Source organism: Monodelphis domestica, chromosome 5 (genome assembly GCF_027887165.1).
Source record: "Monodelphis domestica isolate mMonDom1 chromosome 5, mMonDom1.pri, whole genome shotgun sequence".
NCBI lineage: Eukaryota > Metazoa > Chordata > Mammalia > Didelphimorphia > Didelphidae > Monodelphis > Monodelphis domestica.
The window spans coordinates 263,977,737-263,994,733 of record NC_077231.1 but is presented as its reverse complement, the minus strand read 5'-3'; the positions used below and the strand labels follow the sequence as shown (position 1 = coordinate 263,994,733).

Genomic DNA, 16,997 nt, shown 5'->3' with positions numbered 1-16,997 from the left:
ACAAGGTCCCAGAGAGAGCAAAAATTCCAAATATGTAGACTTTTCATTCTTGTGGCTCCTCCTCTAAATTTTCACGTCTACCAATCATATCAAAGGCTTTTCTCCAGGACTGCCCATACTTTTAGTTCTCATCTTCTTTGATTTGATTATATTTTTATAGTTACTTAACACCTTTTTGTATTAAGATCTTAAAATAGACTTAAAGTTCTAGCTTCACTATAAGGTGAGAACTAAGTACCTTCTTTGTTCAATCAGGAGATTAAAACTTTATCTTCCCCTAAAATATGGTCTAAGTAGGGTGGAGTAATTTAGAGTTTCCAAGACATTCCTGATTTTGTTAAACTGAATATCTTCATTGTTACAAACAGGAAATAGCTAAATCCAATCTTCACAATCCTGAATCCCCACCCACTGTGGGGCATGCTGGGGCGCATGAGTGGAAATGTTTCTAAATGGTTTGTCCTTACATGTGTGTGCTTGGGTGAGTTGTTCTCCTGGTGCTCACTTTGCTCGTTCGTCCAAGTCTTCCCAGGTTTCTCTCAAAGCCCATCTCCACCGGAGCCCCACAGCACACCATGTTCATTCTTTGCTACTACAAGAAGTTGCTGCAAACCTTGTTGTCCCAGGATCTCCTCTTCTTTTGTCTCTGTCACATCACAAAATACTCGGCATTTCCTGCCCTTTGAAGCCTTGTTCTTCAGTGCTTTCCAGAATTGGGACATGTCACCGAGGGACCTGTTTTCCCACTGCCTCCTCTGCCGCCATTTCCCTTTTATCTTCACTTTGCTGATATAGTTTGTGAGATGAAACCTCAAGAGTTGTTTTAATTGAAATTTCTCTTAGTCATTTAGAGCCTTTTTCTCCTTCAGGCTATTGATAGCTTCCATTTCTTTGGAAAATGCCCCTTTATATTCTTTGATCCTGTATCAATTATAAAATATATTTTCTTTTAAATTAGAATCAATTCTATACATACGTAAATATTCCCTACATAGAACCTATAAGAAATGGGAGGGACCTTTGTCAGAGAAACTTGCTGTGAAGACTTCTCTCCAACTTGCTTCTGTCATTTTGGATGCATTAGGTTTTTTTTTGTATAAAACCTGTTTAATTTTGTGAAACCTCAATTATTCCTTCTACATCCTGAGATTCTCTCTCCTTCCCCCCTTTCCCTTGTTCCCCTCCTTCCCCCTTCCCCTCCCCCTCTCAGTCTCTGTCACATTGCTTTCTCTGGATGTGGCAGATGGTTTCCTGGTGGCTTCATTCTCTTTCTTAATGCCACTCTTTATTTCTAGGTCACCTGTCCATTTGGAGCTTCTCTCGGCATACAGCAAGCTGTGTCTGTTTGTCTGTACCTAGATTCTGACTGACTGCTCTCCGGGCTGTCCAAAGGTTTTTGTAGAATATTGAGTTCTCATCCCAATAAAGTTCCCTTGTTTCTGCATACTTCTCGAATCCTGTTGATATCCTTCCAATATTCAATATAATCCCAGGAATGTTTATTCAGCCCTGGGGATCCGGTACAAAAAGAAAGACAGATGCCTTCTGGGAGATTATATTTCGGGGATAAAATGCCCCAACCATTTAGGCACACACAATTCCAGTGATAAGTCCGATGCCAGGTACACAGTATTTAATCATTGCTTCCTCATGGACGAGGAAAGGGAATCAAGAAAGACTTTCCAAAGAAAATAGCAAAGAAGCGGAAATTTGAAGGAAACGAAGAATTCTCAGTTGGAGGTGAGAAATTCATTCCAAGCTCGGGGATGATCTGTTCAAAAGTGTGGAGGTGGGAGATGTCAAGTTCAAAAGTGTGGAGGTGGGAGATGTCAAGTTCAAGAGATAGCAAGTAGGCCTGTTAGGCTGGAACAGAGAATGAGAGAAGGGAACAAAGCAATTTATCAGCCTAAAAAGTTCATCTGGATCCAGACCTGGAGACGGGAGGTCCTGGGTTCAAATATGACCTCAGACACTTCGTAGCTGGGTGACCCTGGGCAAGTCACTTATAATGCCCGTTGCCTAGCCCTGAACACTCTTCTGCCTTGGCGCCGACCCTCGGTATCGATTCTAAGAAGATTCGGGATTTTTTTAAAGCCCCTCTGGAGGCAGGTCCTGAAGGACTTTACCTGCTGGACTGAGGCGGTTTTACTTTATCCTACAGCAGAGGTTCTTGAGCTGGGCTCGGGGAACTGTTTTTTAATTCGTATTTTCCCGTTTCAGTATTGCTGGTTTCGTTTGTATCCTGTGTATTTCTTATTGAATGAGATCCTGATGGGGTGTCTGTCGGCCTTAATCAGAAAAAGATCAAGAACCTTTCTTAGCGGTAACGCACAGCCCCCAGCACTCCAATATGGCGGAGTGAAGGGCGCCTTCGGATGATGACCTGTGGGAGGCGTGACGAGGGCGGGAGGCGTGGCTAAATCCCGGCTTGGGCTTTTAGGGCACCGCCTTGGAAACCAAATGAAGGCTCCTGACAAACAGAATTCCTCAGTGTTTCCCAAGCACTCACTGAGTGCGGAGGACATGGGTTGGAGGAGGGGACGGACAGAAAGGAAATCGTTCTCCCCCTTCCGTCTACAATCTTGCTTCCGGGAGATACACCATTTAGAGATACAATTTTTAAAAATTGGGGCTGATGGATGGGGGCCAATGCTCCTCCGATGATAGCAGTTGGAGTTCAGAAAGGCTTCACCACAAATGTGCCCCAATTAAAAAATAATAATTTTCATTTTATTTAAATTATTTAAAATTTTATATATTTAAATTTTAATTTAAATAAAACGAATGAGCTTGATTTTGATTCCTGGTGAAATTCTAGCTCGAGTTCCCAAAGCCTGCGGTGAGTCCACATTGAGGGAACCAACGTGATCACAGAGAGGGATGCCATCATAGCAACCTGAGTTTCTTCGGTGCCAGTTTACCAGAGGGATGGCCCACGGGTGCCTGTAGGGGTTGGGGTGGGGACTAGGGATGTTGACAGGAGTCACCAAAATGTTAGCAAGAATTTGAAACAAATTATTTCATTTTGTCCTTGTCGGGAAACCGTAGATGTAGATGAAGACACAGAATTGCACTTTTAAATGTATTTAGAAGAGCTGATGGCCAGACTTGAAAGTTTTGAATGATTTCATGTCAACTTGGATGGAGGTCTCTAGTATAATTCCTCTGGCATCGGTGCTTGTGCCTGTGCTATTTACCACTTTTCTCAATGACTCGGATAAAAACATCATTTTCCTCCAAAACTGGTAAAGAGATAACAGATTTAGTATCCAAAACAATCGACATACTTTGAAAAAAAACCAATAGAATTTTTAAAAATCCACCATACAAGGTAGAGGAAGCTTGGTCAGACGGCGTTTCTGAAAAAGGTCTGGGAAGCTTGATGGGACAACGCCTGCGGGATAGGATTCAACTGTGATTTAGGAGCCCCAACCAGCTCCTGTTATTTTGGACTTCTTTAAGAGAAGCTTGACTTCCAGGATGCCCCTTCAGCGCTGAAGTACAGCGCTCAGCTCCACAATTTAGAATTAAGGATTGACAGCAGTAAGCCAAAGTACATCCAGAAAAGGCTCCCTGGCCAGGTCATAAGAGGATCCGTTGGAAAAATGAAGTCTGTTCATCCTGGAGAAGATGAGACAAAGGGGAAGTCGGAGGGGGCATGAAAACACTTCAAGCATTTAAAGGGTTGTCTGTGAAAGGAATTAGACCTATCCTTGGTCCCAGAGGGAGGGAAGAGATGGGAGCCGTGTATGGAAGTTGCAAAGAGCTATATTTGGTCTTGACGTGAGGAAAAACCCGTCAATAGACTCTTGGGAATGTGGTTCCCCGTCATTGAAGATTTTCAAGCAAAACCTACGTGACCACTTGTTCAAAATGTTATCATGTAAGAACAGCCTCCAAGGTCCCGTCTGACTCCGAATTTCTGTGAGCGATGAAGGTAGGGGATGTTGTGGCCGCTGCTTGTTGGACGAAAGAGGAAAAGGTAGACGATGACAGCTGGTTGGAACACGCGGTGCCTGGAGGATGCTGGTTCCCATAACAAAAAGGCATCTGACGCTGCCTGGGAGTTGGGTTAGAGATGTGGGGAGGCATCAGGGACTTGGACAGGGAGAACTTGATGCCGAGGGAGCAGCCTGGGCAAAGGTTGAACGTCAAAAGGAGCACTTCTGTGTATGGGGGGATAATGAGGAGACGTCTGACTTTCAGGAAGGAACCGCTGAGCCCAGATCACGGGAATAGGTAATAGCAGAGTCGTCATTCATTTTGGAGCAATGGCAGTGTTTTAGATAGGCAAAAGCAACAAACACATTCCATCCAGGAAGGAAAGACGACGGTCAGGGCACCTCTTGTAGAGCAAAATCACCTCACTGTAAGGTACTGGGACTAGGTGATGACAGATTTTAAGAAATTTTCAAACAGAAGTTGACAAGACTGGATGAAAAAGAACAAGTCAAAAAAAAAAAGGTTTTTAGTCTGAGCCACTGAGATACTTTTTACAGCAATAGTAAAACTTCAAACTTAAAAAAAGAACTCACAGCCATTTTTTACAGCAAATAGTGACTGGGATTTAGAGCTCATTGGAACAAGCTGGTGCATTTGGTTTCTGATACAGGTTTGAGGCAATGGTATGACATTCAGAACAATCCAAGGCAATTTCTCTTCTGTTAGAGATTTGTCCTGTCGCGTTCCTGGGAGTGGAGTGTACAGACCAAGCTGGAACTTGAGGCAAAGGAATTAGAGGCAGAGATGGAGGTTGAAGTCCTGAGAAGAGAATGAACAGGGCGGCCATGTAGTCCCGGGCAAAGCATTTCTCTGCAAATGATGTGGCCTAGTTTGGGCCTTCCCAATGAAGGGTTGTTGTTGAAATCCTAGGCTGGGAGGATGCTTCCGGGATTCAGAGTATCTCTTGGATTGGGATGGACTTTCCATTGCAATTTAGAAGATAATCCATGCACACCTTCACACACTGCACGACCCTCTACGCGTTCTCCCAGACTCCCCTCCCACCACAATGCCACAAAATGGCAGCAGAAAACTTTGTAGAAATTTCTGACAATCTTGTTTGCGTTACAGGATGTCTTTCTTACATCTACCGATTCAGCCTCTTTTTTTGTATGGGTAATCGCTCCCCTAACATGTCACTGGATCAGCAAACCTTAACTTTCTTTTTCTTTTCTTACCTTCCGTCTTAGGATCAATACTGTGTATTGGCTCCAAGGCAGAAGAGTGGTAAGTGCTAGGCAATGGGAGTTAAATGACTTACCCAGGGTCACACAGCTGGGAAGTGTCTGAGGCCAGATTTAAACCCAGGACCTCCCGTCTCTGGGCTTAGCTCTCAATCCATCAAGCCGCCAACCTGCCCCCAGAACCTTTACTCTCACAACCAAAAAACCCAATTTAAGGAAAAGTGTGCATCTGACCCCGCCAGGCCCACGCCACACCACCATCGTCAGTCCTCTGATCCTCCCAGGGAATGGGGGGAGGGGCATTTCCGCACGGATTCTTTGGCACCAAAGTTGGCATGAGATTTAGTCTAGATACTGATCGGAATAATAGCGACCTCTAAGGGAGCAAGTGCTGGCCTGGGAGTGAGAAGGATGGGCTCCGTTCTGGGCTCTGACCCCCAGCAGCTGCGTGACTGGGAAAACGCCCCCCTTCTCCCCTCCCCGTGTGTCCCCTGCCTCCCAGGCGCTGTGCGAAGCACCCACCTCCCCGCCCCCACCCCCCACTAGTACCTCATCTGTGACTAGAAGGAAACCAGGATTGGCTCATCCCCGTTGGCTGATTTCCTTGGAAAAGGAGGAGGATTTTGGAGCGCTGACAGACCGTTGGTGCTCACAACATCCTCGGAAGGTAAGGACGTTCCTCGAAGTTTGAGGATCGGAGCCACACGGAAGTCGGGGGGGCCTGCAGTCATTTCTCCGGGATAAGATTTAATCCTGTCGCTGCCCGGGGGAGCTCGAGGGGGCCAGACGCACAATCCAATGCGGGAAGGAAGTCCCCTCTATAAACAGAAACGCGTTGTCCTTTGGTCATTCTCCTAAAGCGTAAAACTCTGTTTGGAAACGCCAAACTTTCTCTTCTGATGGGGTTTCCTTTCTCACCCGCAAGCCCATGAATACTTCTGGTGTTTTGCATTTGGCTGCCTTAGGAAGCAGACGGGCCAATTAGGAGATTTCGCATTTTTGGCACCCTCAGCATTCAAGTTACAACAGCATTTCTCACTCTCCCGATCTCCTCCCGAGAGCACGTTCAGACAGGTGTTTCCGGCAGCTGAAACGTCTGTAGAATTCTTGAAACAAACAAGGTGCCCGCTTTCCCCCCAACCTTTTGTCCCAGCACTTAGCCGCGCTGCCTTCCTCCATCCTTTCGGCCCTTTTCTGGTGTCTTCAGTAACTTCCCCCTCTGAATCCCCGTAGAATTCCTGCCTCAGCGGGCTGGCCCTGCCCTGCCCAGCGGAGGATGCTCCCTCGAAGCCCGGCTCCCGGGGCATCATCAGCATCCAGCAGCCCGTCAGCTCATCGCATCCAGTGGCTCTCTTTGCTGGGGGCTCAAGCGCCTTGACGGGGTCCAGATGCCGGGCTCCATCCCGACAGGACTCGGAGGTTTGCATGGGAGAAGCCGGAACAGCTTCGTCCTGTGTGCTTTGAGGGACTGATGAACCTCCCAGAGTCTGGACGGCCTTTTCTTGCCTGGGTAGTCCTCGTCTCGCGTCCTTGACGATTTCTGACGGTCGGGTAGTTCTGGCTTCCCGCAGGCTCCTCTTGCCCCGCCATTCTTGAACAGCTTCATAGGTTCTAAAGTGACGACTTTTTCTGTGTTTTTTTTTAATGGTTCACAGAATGGCCTTTTTTTGGCTGGTAGGAATTTTGAGGCTTTATTTCATGACTTTGGTTCCTTTATTTGAGTTGGTTCCTGGATCCAAGTCAGACCCATTTCCAAGAAAGGGTCACAGAAAGTTATCTATTGAAGCGATGAAAGCCTAACAGTAAAGTGAACCATAAACTAAGACCCAAACCAACCCTTTCTCCCCCGGGTGGGTGAAAAACTGTTTTGCATACTCGGTTACCTCTTGTAACAAAGGGTAAGAGTTAATTCTTTTTAAACCCTTCCCTTCCGTCTTGGAATCAATACTGTGCACTGGCTCCAAGGCAGGCAATGGGGGTCAAGTGACTTGCCCAGGATCACATGGGGGGGGGGGAGTGTCTGAGGCCAGATTTGAACCCAGGACCTCCCATCTCTGGGTCTGGCTCTCCACCCACTGAACTACCCAGCTGCCCCCAACAGTTCATTCTTAAAAGCGATGAAGTGCCCTCTTCAGCTGCCTGGGGACCCATTTCAGGGCAGCCCCCATCCTAGCACCCACTGACTTGGGGTGGGGGAAGCCCTTTGTCTGCAGACATCGACCCTATGCCCAACCATTGCCAGCTTCCTAGTCCTGGCACAGACTCTGGAGGAGCCCGGCGGCCCCGGGAACTTGGGATTCCTGCCTGTCTCTTACTGTTGTGCTCTTTGCAGGTGAGACGCCAGCCGGGGGAAGGAAGGAAGAAATCGTCTCTGGAGACTGACGGTGTCTGACTGCCCTCCCCCTGGCCATGAACTCTTCATCGGGTGGTTGGCCATCCACCTGGCATGGGCCAGGGGCAGCATGGGAAATCCTGGATTCCTGAAAAAAGTCAAGGGCGAGGCATTCTGGGAGCAGGAGCTTCCCACCGTCCATCCAGCCGACGACTGCCACGCACGAAAAGCCAAGATGGAGTCACCAAAGACCTTCAGAGGACAGACGGGCTGTCCCTCGGGTTTCCCTCAATGGCAGAGGGTTCGGCCCTGTGGGGCTTCATGGACCCTCCCCCACAGCCCCGGGGCTGGCTGCTCAAAGTGCCCCCAAGTGAGCTCGGTGGCCATCCGCGTCCAGACCCTTTGGTTTGGAATGTCTACAATGCTCACCTCAGAAGCGAAACGGCGTTGAGTCATTTCAGTCGTGTCTGACTCTTTGTGACCCCAGTGGAGGTCTTTGTGATGAAGATACTGGAGGTGTTTGTCCATTTTTTATCCAACTCATTTTACAGACGAGGAAACTGAGGCAAATGGGGCTCAATGACTCACCCAGCATCACACAGCTAGATCTGAACTCGAGGGGCAGCGCTCTATCCACTGCTCCTTACCTACCCTAAAGGACACGAAGGCCACCGTCTCAAAATGACCTTCAAACCGTCTCCTGTTTCACCAAAGTGAAGCTCCTGTTTTTGTGAAATGGATTGAGACCAAAGTCCTTCTGAAAACTCGGAAGCCCTCAATTTACCCTTAAAAATCATTCTCTGAGATGATAAGTCAGAAGATTTCAGGAAAAAAGCTGGAGATCTGCAGGAACAGCAGAGCGAAATAGGCAGGATTGGGAGAACGTTGTACACGGTAACAGCGATGTTGGATGATGATCGTCTGTGAAAACTTGGCAGAGAAAGAACTGTTGGAGTCGCCCTCTGCATCATTTTTGTTTTATTTTGGCTCACATAATGCACAGTTTTATTTGGAGGCTTTGGTTACGGATGCTCTTACAACGATCCATGTAAAAGTATGGTTCACATGGCAATAAAAATACAATTTAAAACGAAAATGAAAACAACTCTCTAAAGCAATCCAGAAAACGGTGTGTTGAAATGGGTTTGGAGACAGAAGACCTGGGTTCAAATACTTGTTCTACCCTCTCACTAAACTACCTGTGTGGGGAAATTGGACTCTAGGGGGCCCTTCAGCTCCCAACTCTATTCTATGGTGCTCTGATGATTCGTTGTGACGAACACAAGGGCCTGGCCTTGCTTCGTGGGCACAAGCTCCAACAGGTGCTGCCATCTTGGGAAGAGTATATCGAGAGCCAAGGAGAGTCTCCAGAAAGCCCGAGACCGGGTGTCCTGTGAGCTGTGGCGCCATGTTTTTCTCTCCGATGACAAGAGAAGATCTGTTCTGCCCATGTACTTCTCTCTCGCCTCACTGACTGAGATATGGGAATGACCACTCTGGCCAGGAAGTCACTTCCATTTGGAGAAATGGGGCACTTCCGGGAGTCCTAGTGAAGAGGAAATAGGATTACCATTGAACATCTGATGGGAATAATCCTGGGAAAATGCATCCAGCCATTCCTGCTGCCTCTCTCCTGGTGTCTGTGCCCAAAAAAGATCCTAGGAGGATACGGGGAAAAGGGACCGACAGCTAAAGAAACGGAGCGCCTTCGAGATGCCGATGTAGGGTCTCTTCCAGGCAAAGCAACGCCACACAGATGGGGAAACTTCGCCATAACTTACGTTTTCTTGGTCTCGCTCTCCTTTGGGTGGACTGTAATGACACGTCCCCAAACCAAACCTGCCCCGACATACGTGTCAGCGAGCCGAACGGATCTCCCAGAGGGTTGAGGCAGGAAAGCGAGCCGGGTCTGCCTTGGACTTCTGGCCAAGACCCTTCTTCCTCTTCCTCCCCGAAAATCAGACTCCTAAAGTGGTTCAACTTTGTATTCTACGAGGAGCATTTCCTTCTCCTGAACCAGAGGGAAAATGAGTGTAACGTCTCTGTTTTACAGGGCAATAATCCAGCCTCCCAAGTGAATCAAGGCCAAGGCTGAAGGCCAAGTAGTTTATTCAAACAAGGGGCTGGGAATGCTGCCAAAGCAAAGACCACAGGGCTGGCCCACCCTGTAACCCTGTTATCACTCCTGGCTTTACAGGTGACTTAGAGACGGGGACAGCCCCGCCAGGAAAGAGAGAAAGAGCAGTTTTGTTTTTACAAGTGACTAAGATGAAAATCAAATCTGAAGCTCGAGCACGGAAGTAACCCTGCACTTTAAAAAGTTACTTCTATTTTTCAGTCGGCCAAAATCTGCCTTTTCTGCGTCTTGCCCCAATTCACTCTCCCACCCATATTGTGAACAAAAGAAAAACAAAACTCATGTATTTTCAAGCAAAATAAATTTCTACCTTGGTCATTGTCTTAAGAGAATTCTCCTATGAAATCAAAACCAACCCACAAAACCATAAATAAATTCATGTGAAAGACAGGAAAAAAAACTCCAAACTAAAAAAAAACTTCATGTCCCAAAATGTATGCCGCCTCCTGCACCTCGAGTCCTTCCCTTCTCTTCTAGGAGAACTTGTTTTATTATTAGTCTTTTGGAATTGTAGCTCTTTGATCAGTTCCTCATTCTCTCCGAGTTGCTTGTGTCTACCATATTGTTTTCATTGTTCTCCATAGTCCTCTTCGCTTCTCTTTGCATCGGTTCACGTCTTCCCAGTGTCCCCTGATTCCCTGTCTCTCCATCGTTTCTTCCAGCACTTACTTGCATGCCATACCTTGTTCAGCCATCCAGAAACTCATTCCTGCTGTCTCAGACTTGATATTAAGGCTAGGCTCTGCCCTCTTCCACAGAGAAGGACTGGGGAGATCTTGCTTTCTTGGGAGTATTGAGTGTTGCATTTGTGCGATCCAGGGCAAAGTCCAATGGCTGCCTCCTTGGTCCGAGCTCTGCAGATTCCTAGCGTTGGTTTGGGTCTGAACAATGGGGTGTCGCTGCTGGTCTCACTTCAATGAGCCAGTTGGGAAACTCTACTGGCTCACCTTCCTCTTGGGGTGGGATTCATGTGCCTCAATTATTCCTCTACAGGCTTCATGGTACCTCTCTCTGTTCCTATGATCCAGAACCTCCGCCTTTCTCAGAACACTTCCTCAAGGCTCCTCCCTAGGACAAAACACCATCCCTCGTCTGCCCTGCCTCGATGAGCTGGAAATAGGTAGAGGGCAACCAAGCTGTCCGCTGGCTCCCCTTCCCATTGCACGGGCTCTGCATGGACCTTTTCCTGTCTGGACACGATCTCTCCTTGCTCTGGATTGCTCTGCATGACCGCAGACCTCTCTGTGGCCATCTGGCCGGAAAAAGGGCTCCCTCTGACTTTTCCCTGGGATTTTCCCACCAGAATTTGCTTTGGAGGAGTTTGGGATGATCCCAGCTCTGCCTCCTCGCTGGGATTTTTGGCAGTAATTCAAATGGGACTCAAGCACTGACAAGTCACCTCATGGGTCAGGTTTTGAATATGGAATTCCCAGTATCCGGGACAGTTTGGGGAACAGATGGGTTCTTGCTCCCCGTTTGACTGGACATCAGAGATCTGGCCTGGCTAACTTTGGAAATGTTCATGACTGAGCAGAACCCAGGACGATTTTGTTTTCTTTTGTTTTGGGGTGCAGCAACTTGCCTTAACCTACTAATGAAGTGGCGGTGGCTTGGGTTGGTAGGTATTAGCTATGCAAAAGACCAATGAGATACCCTGGGTATTGGAAGTATTGATTATTCAATTCATACATTTGCACAAGGTCATCTAGGTGATTTAGCCGCTAAAATACGGGGTTCAAATTTGACTTCAGACACTAGCTGTGTGTCCCTGAGCAAGTCAATCTCTTTTTGCTTCTGCTTCCTCATCTGCAAAATGGGGATAAAAAGAGCACCTGCCTCCCAGGGTTGTCAGGAGGACCATGTGAGATAATAATTGTAAGTGCTATGTAAATGGTATTTTTAAGCCATTATTATTATTTTTTAATTTTTCAAAATTTGAATTAATTTTGTCAATTTAGGTAAATGGCATTTTTTATTATTGTCCCATGGCGAGAGAGTAGGGAAGGAGGCCAAGAACAGAGGACTTCGGATGCCTGCGTCCAGGCGCCTCGGAAAGCATCCCATAGAGCATGGAGAGAAGGATGGGGATGTTTGGTGGCGTGGAAGGTGTCTGTGACGCTCCTCTAGCTGGCCCCAAACACGCACCTTCGCTCCTACGATCCGGCGGTTTGTTTTATAAAATGTGGACCTGAAGAACTTGTTTCTCAGATCCTCCTTTCAGGAAGTTTGCTGGGCCAGACGCTGGGTTCCCGTCTGGAGGGTTTAACGTGCCTCACTTCCAGTTCAGGACGACGGTGCCGGGGCCGCAGGGGAGGACGGGTCACGGGCCATCGGCTAGATCCAGCCCGAGAGAAAAGGTTTCTTTGGGGAAACGACTGCCAAGAGTTGGCTAGTATCACCCCCCTCCGACGGCGGCCCCTTGGAGCTCAGTCTGGCCCACCTTCCTCGGGCTGCCTTTAACTCTTCCTGTGTTCCAGGGAAGGGAAAGAAAAGGGAGACGCGAACAAAGCCGAACCGTGGCCATAGCACGGAGACTCTCTCTTGGGGTGCCTCCGGTTCCCCCACAGGGCGCAGGTCTCTGTTAGAGGTCTCGACGGATGCCTCCACAACATGGGATCTGGGAGAAATTGTCCAAAATGAGATTGAAGAACAGCTTTTTGGGGGGAAGGAAACATCCTCTGAACACCAGCAAGTGGCGGGAGCAGCTCACGTCTTTTCAGAAGCCTTTTGGTCTGTGTGTGAAAAAGGATTCATTAAACACGTCTTTGGATGTCGGAGGGCTTCAGGGGAAGACACAGACGTTGATCGCCTCCAAACATTTGCAAAAGGAAACGTCTTTCTTTCACTTTCCTCTGGAGGACAGACTGTGAGAAGATGTCCGTCCTGGAGAAGAGCCCACTGTTGAAGCCTTTCCCATTGTAATACAGAATAACATTTAAAATTCTGTGTTGGTAAATTCTTTTAAAATGAGTAGTTTAGTCATTTTAAAATTTAAAATGATCTATTAAATAATTTAATAAAATTAATGTATTAATAAATGTTATGACTTGGGGAGTGCGGTCTGGAGGGACAGATGTTGGAAGAGCAGGTATGAAGATCCTGTCCTAGATGACTCACCCTCAGGGATGGGGATAGGAGCTGCCAGGAAGCTCTATTTTTCACCGAATGGACGTCTTTGGGAATTGTGAGGATTTTTAATGACTAAAAAAATGCTCTAAGTCTCCTGTACACATGGAGGTTGCTTTGGGGACAAGTGACTGGGAGGGCTGAGGAAGGGCTCTTCAGCCGCCTCTGGAGAGGGAGATAATCAGACAGACGAAGGTCCTTTTCATCCTTCTTTGGGATGGAGAACCTGTGACATGGACACATCCTGGTTGGAGCCCTTCATTGTAGATGATGCCCAGCGAGGGACGGCCTCCACCTGTCTGCTCTCCTCTCTGGGGAGTCCTTGCCAGTCGCCTCTCCCGTAGGGGACGGGGCAAATGGCTTGATGGCTCTGGGTCCGAGTGTCCTTCCTGGAAACACGAGGATTTCAATCCCCGACGTCCTTTTCTGCCTAAAATAGCAGCTAAATAGAAGAAGCGGATCACAGGTTGCAGGTGTAGACAGCAGACGCTTCATTTGCCTTTGCCTGATAGCCACGGTGCACCATCCAGGGCCCGAGGGTGGCCTGGATCCTGGCTGCTGACTGACCGCGCTCCCTCCCACTCAGCCCATTCCCTCTGCCGCAGAGGGCATCCGGAGGTGGCCGGAGCAGAGCCGTGCAGCGGCTCCCTCGTCATTCCTTCCTCCGGCGTCCAGGCAGTGTGTGTGGCCGCACAGCGCAGCCCCCTGAGAATGGAATGGAGAGAAGAGCCGTGGCGAGAGGCGACCAATCCCCTGGCGCTCTGCATCAGAGCCTGATCACGGAGGGTCTCAAGGAGCTCCAGGGCTTTCACCAAACCCCTTTTTAAGGCTTCCCCATTGGTTTACCGTTTCCATGCATTCCTTTTCCCACTGGCATGAAGTGCAGAAGCGCACATGCAGGTGCGCACATATGTGCACACACACACACGCGCACACACACACACACACACACACACACACACACACGCCAGTAGGAAACTCCCAGCAGGAATTACAATCGACTCTTTCCAATGAGGTGGGAACGACGATGTTCTCCAAATGCAAAAATCCAGTTTCGCTTCTTTAACACAGTAAATGTTTAAGCAAGATGGCAGATTTATTGGCATTTTTTACTAAGGCACATGACGTATAGAAATACTGAGGTACAAAATGCAAACCACCGCAGACATTTAAACTCTTCTCTCATCCCGGAAGGGGAAGGACAGTCTTCTTCCCCAAACATTCAGCTTTTGGCTTGTTTTTTCTTTTGTACTAGTTCAACCAGGAGCTTGTATCGCGCCACACATTCTTCCTGTAGGGAGAAAAGTGAAAACATTGACTTTAACAGGACAACCGGCGGCTTTCAAGGTTCTACCAAGGCAACCATCATGAATCCAGTCCTTTTATAGGCCATGATGGACATTTAAATTTAACAGTATTTATCAAGCATCGATTATGTGCAATTTATTGTGTTAGATGCTAGAGAAATCGAGAAAAAACTAGCAACTCTCGTCCCCTGCGGAGCTTACGATCCAGTACACGAATAAAACAAATACAGAAATACTAAAATGCACATATTTGGAAAATGTCCAATAGGACGCAGGAGTGAGATCTTATGGGAGGAGGAGGAGGAGCAGAGTGGAAGGCTTCTAGGAGGAGGTGGTACCTCAAGTAGGACTTGAAAGAAGGGAAGAAATTCAACAGGCAAATATGGCTCAAGACCCTTCCAGGCATGAGTAGCAGGTAAGCAAGAAGAGATGGAAATGGGAAAAGACAGGACAAATTAGGACAGAACAAAAATAGTTCACGTTGGCCATTATAAAGACTATGTAAAAAGGGTTAGAGCGTCCGATCTGCAGTTGCAGGATTGGGCTGTGGTTGCTATGGACCCCTCAGAGTTTGTCTTTCCTAATATTCGTAAAATCGAGGTTCTTGGTGATCCCTGAGGCACCTTCTACCTTGAAATTGTGCCTCTAAGAGGCTGGCATCCCTCTCCTTCCAGATCTTGCTTCCCTGCCCTAATCCACTGGGACCTTCCAGTTCCTGCCCATCAGCACAGACCCTGACCCCCCTGAGAAATCAAGTGCAATAAATAAGGGGTGTCTTGACCATACCCAACTGCCATGGATTCTTGGTAGTTTTCCACCATTGGGGGACTTGAGAAAAGCTGGATTTAGACTCAAGTTTCCCTTTGTTGATCTATATAATTATCTCCAGCCCTCACTTCCTGACTAGAGGAGATGTGAGAGAAAGAAACTGTCCCTTTGTTCATCAGAGGGACAAAGAAATTGAGTTTTCCTTTATTAGCATCGATGGCTCAGATGATCTTCCTTGGCTTTCCATGCTGTAAGGGCCAGAGCCAAGCTCCTAACTGTAAGGGTTAAAATTATGGTTGAGACTGAATGTAATAATTATATTTGGTCGCCAAGAATTTTATTTATAAAATCCTAATGAAACACCCATACTCAGATGGAAATATTGTGGTGATTTAATTGATATAGTGGAGGAGATTAAGAAGGAGGAAGGAGGAAGAAGGAAGGGGTTAGTACCAGGCGGGAAGATTAGGAAATCTAGAAAGTAAGGTTTTGAGTGTGAAGGAGGGAAGAATCAGCCTGACCTCCAAAGGGGCTCAGCCATGATGCTAGAACCTGAATCAGCTCAAGGGCAAAACTCACCACCCAACGCTCCAAGATGTCGGAACGCCTAGCCCGCTGCCAGCCAGAGTTGCCTCTCCAGGGAAAGAGGAGAGAGGAAGTGATGTGCCTTATATAGACAGTTTTACATCACTTTCCTGCGTCTCATCTGTACCAATGAGGACTTAGCTTGACTTAGGACAGCCCAGGGGTCTGTCCTTTTTCTGCACATGCCTGTTGAAGGCCATTTCCTCAGATAATTAAATCTTGAGTTTGACACAGACCTTCCAAATCTTGTTAAACTAAGAAGGGAGGAGAAATGTACAGTTTCCAGGACCTGATTCTGTTATTCCAAGTATCTCCATTGTTACTGATCAGGAAACAGCTAAATCGGATCTTCTAAAAAATGGTCTGATTAGGGAGGAATAGTTTTAAAATTCACATCTCGTACCCAGGGTCTACTCTGCTGTTAAAAAGAACCTCTGCTCAGCAGAGATGGGAGGGATCCCAATTCCTAGTAAAAACTGTCTAATTGTTCAATTCCCTTCCCTGAAACTTCTGACTTCACTTTAGTTTTGGAGTTTTCTGCGAGTATTTTCTGATATAAAGCTCAAGCTAGAGAGTAGAACCTGATGCCTGAAGGCCTCTTCAAAATCTAACAAGTGATAACTAAAAAGAAAACCTAACACAAAAAAAAGTAGCCTTGGCCAAATAAATTCTTGAACAGGAATGTGTGTGAATTTAATTCTTTGATGACTGTCAATCCTGCAAACAACTAGCTGACTGTGTCTTCCCCACGACCAAGGCCCAGGGAAGAAGCCTCCCCTGGGGTCACAGCTTTGAGCTCCCCCTCCTGTCCCAACGGCTTAGGGGTCCATCAGCAGGCTATTTGGATGGCAGGGAGGGTAATCAATGGCTCCCCCAAATGGCCTGGTCCCATACCCAAAACTAGACCGTAAATGAACAAACTTGGTTTAAGGTAATGAACTGTGGACTGAAAATCTCGATAGTTTCTGGGTCTCTCTAGCTACATAAGTTAGGGGGACCCACCAGCTCCCTATTTCTAAACCCGGGTGAACTAATCAAATAGGCAAATGTCTGTGTATTCTTTTAAGTGAGTCACAGAACAGATGTTGGCAGATGTCCGGCAGACATGGGGAAAAGTGAACTTTATTTCTGATTAACTAGAGGGGATGGACTGGGCAAATCTGAGTCGTCCAGTTTGGCTCCATCAGCATTCTCTACTTGATTTTTTTTAAAGCTGGATCTTTCCCTTTAGAGACATGCAAGGCCACAAGCTTGATTTTCTAATGCAGAATTAAAAAAAAAATTTCTCAAGAATTTAAATGAACATCCATTTGCCCAGAGGCTATTAAGCCATAGGCACATCCAACAGAATAGAGATTTGTTCTTTTGATATCTGAAAGTGTTCCTGGTGTCTGGGAATACAGAGGCAACTAAAGAACAGTTATTACAATAAATAATGCCCTGGGACACCCCCGCATCAAGAAAGACCTGAGTGGGGCACCTGGAAGCTCCACAGATTCCAATTCTCAGCATCCTCGATCACAAGGGAGGGGACTTCCCAAGAAGGGGGAATTCCC

At 47.2% G+C, this 16,997-nt stretch overlaps 2 protein-coding genes across 4 annotated transcripts in view; one reads left to right on the top strand and one right to left on the bottom strand.

The window, feature by feature from the left end:
* The window catches only part of MLLT10 (MLLT10 histone lysine methyltransferase DOT1L cofactor), a 271,323-nt gene extending 259,782 nt beyond the window's left edge, over positions 1 to 11,541 (top strand). The window contains exon 21 of one of the 2 annotated variants that reach the window (XM_016426362.2): positions 7,519 to 11,541. In XM_016426362.2, coding sequence (XP_016281848.1) covers positions 7,519 to 7,578 — 60 coding nt within the window. In that variant the 3' untranslated portion in view covers positions 7,579 to 11,541. Of the gene's footprint in view, positions 1 to 1,295; positions 2,616 to 7,518 lie in introns of those variants that run through there. The other variant, XM_007504883.2, reaches the window with a different exon arrangement.
* A 2,315-nt stretch (positions 11,542 to 13,856) lies between these two features.
* DNAJC1 (DnaJ heat shock protein family (Hsp40) member C1) overlaps positions 13,857 to 16,997 on the bottom strand; it is a 259,166-nt gene continuing 256,025 nt past the window's right edge. For both annotated transcript variants that reach the window (XM_001376748.4, XM_007504882.3), the window contains one exon: positions 13,857 to 14,072. In XM_001376748.4, the coding sequence (XP_001376785.2) occupies positions 14,004 to 14,072 (69 nt within the window). In that variant the 3' untranslated portion in view covers positions 13,857 to 14,003. The remainder of the gene's footprint in view (positions 14,073 to 16,997) is intronic.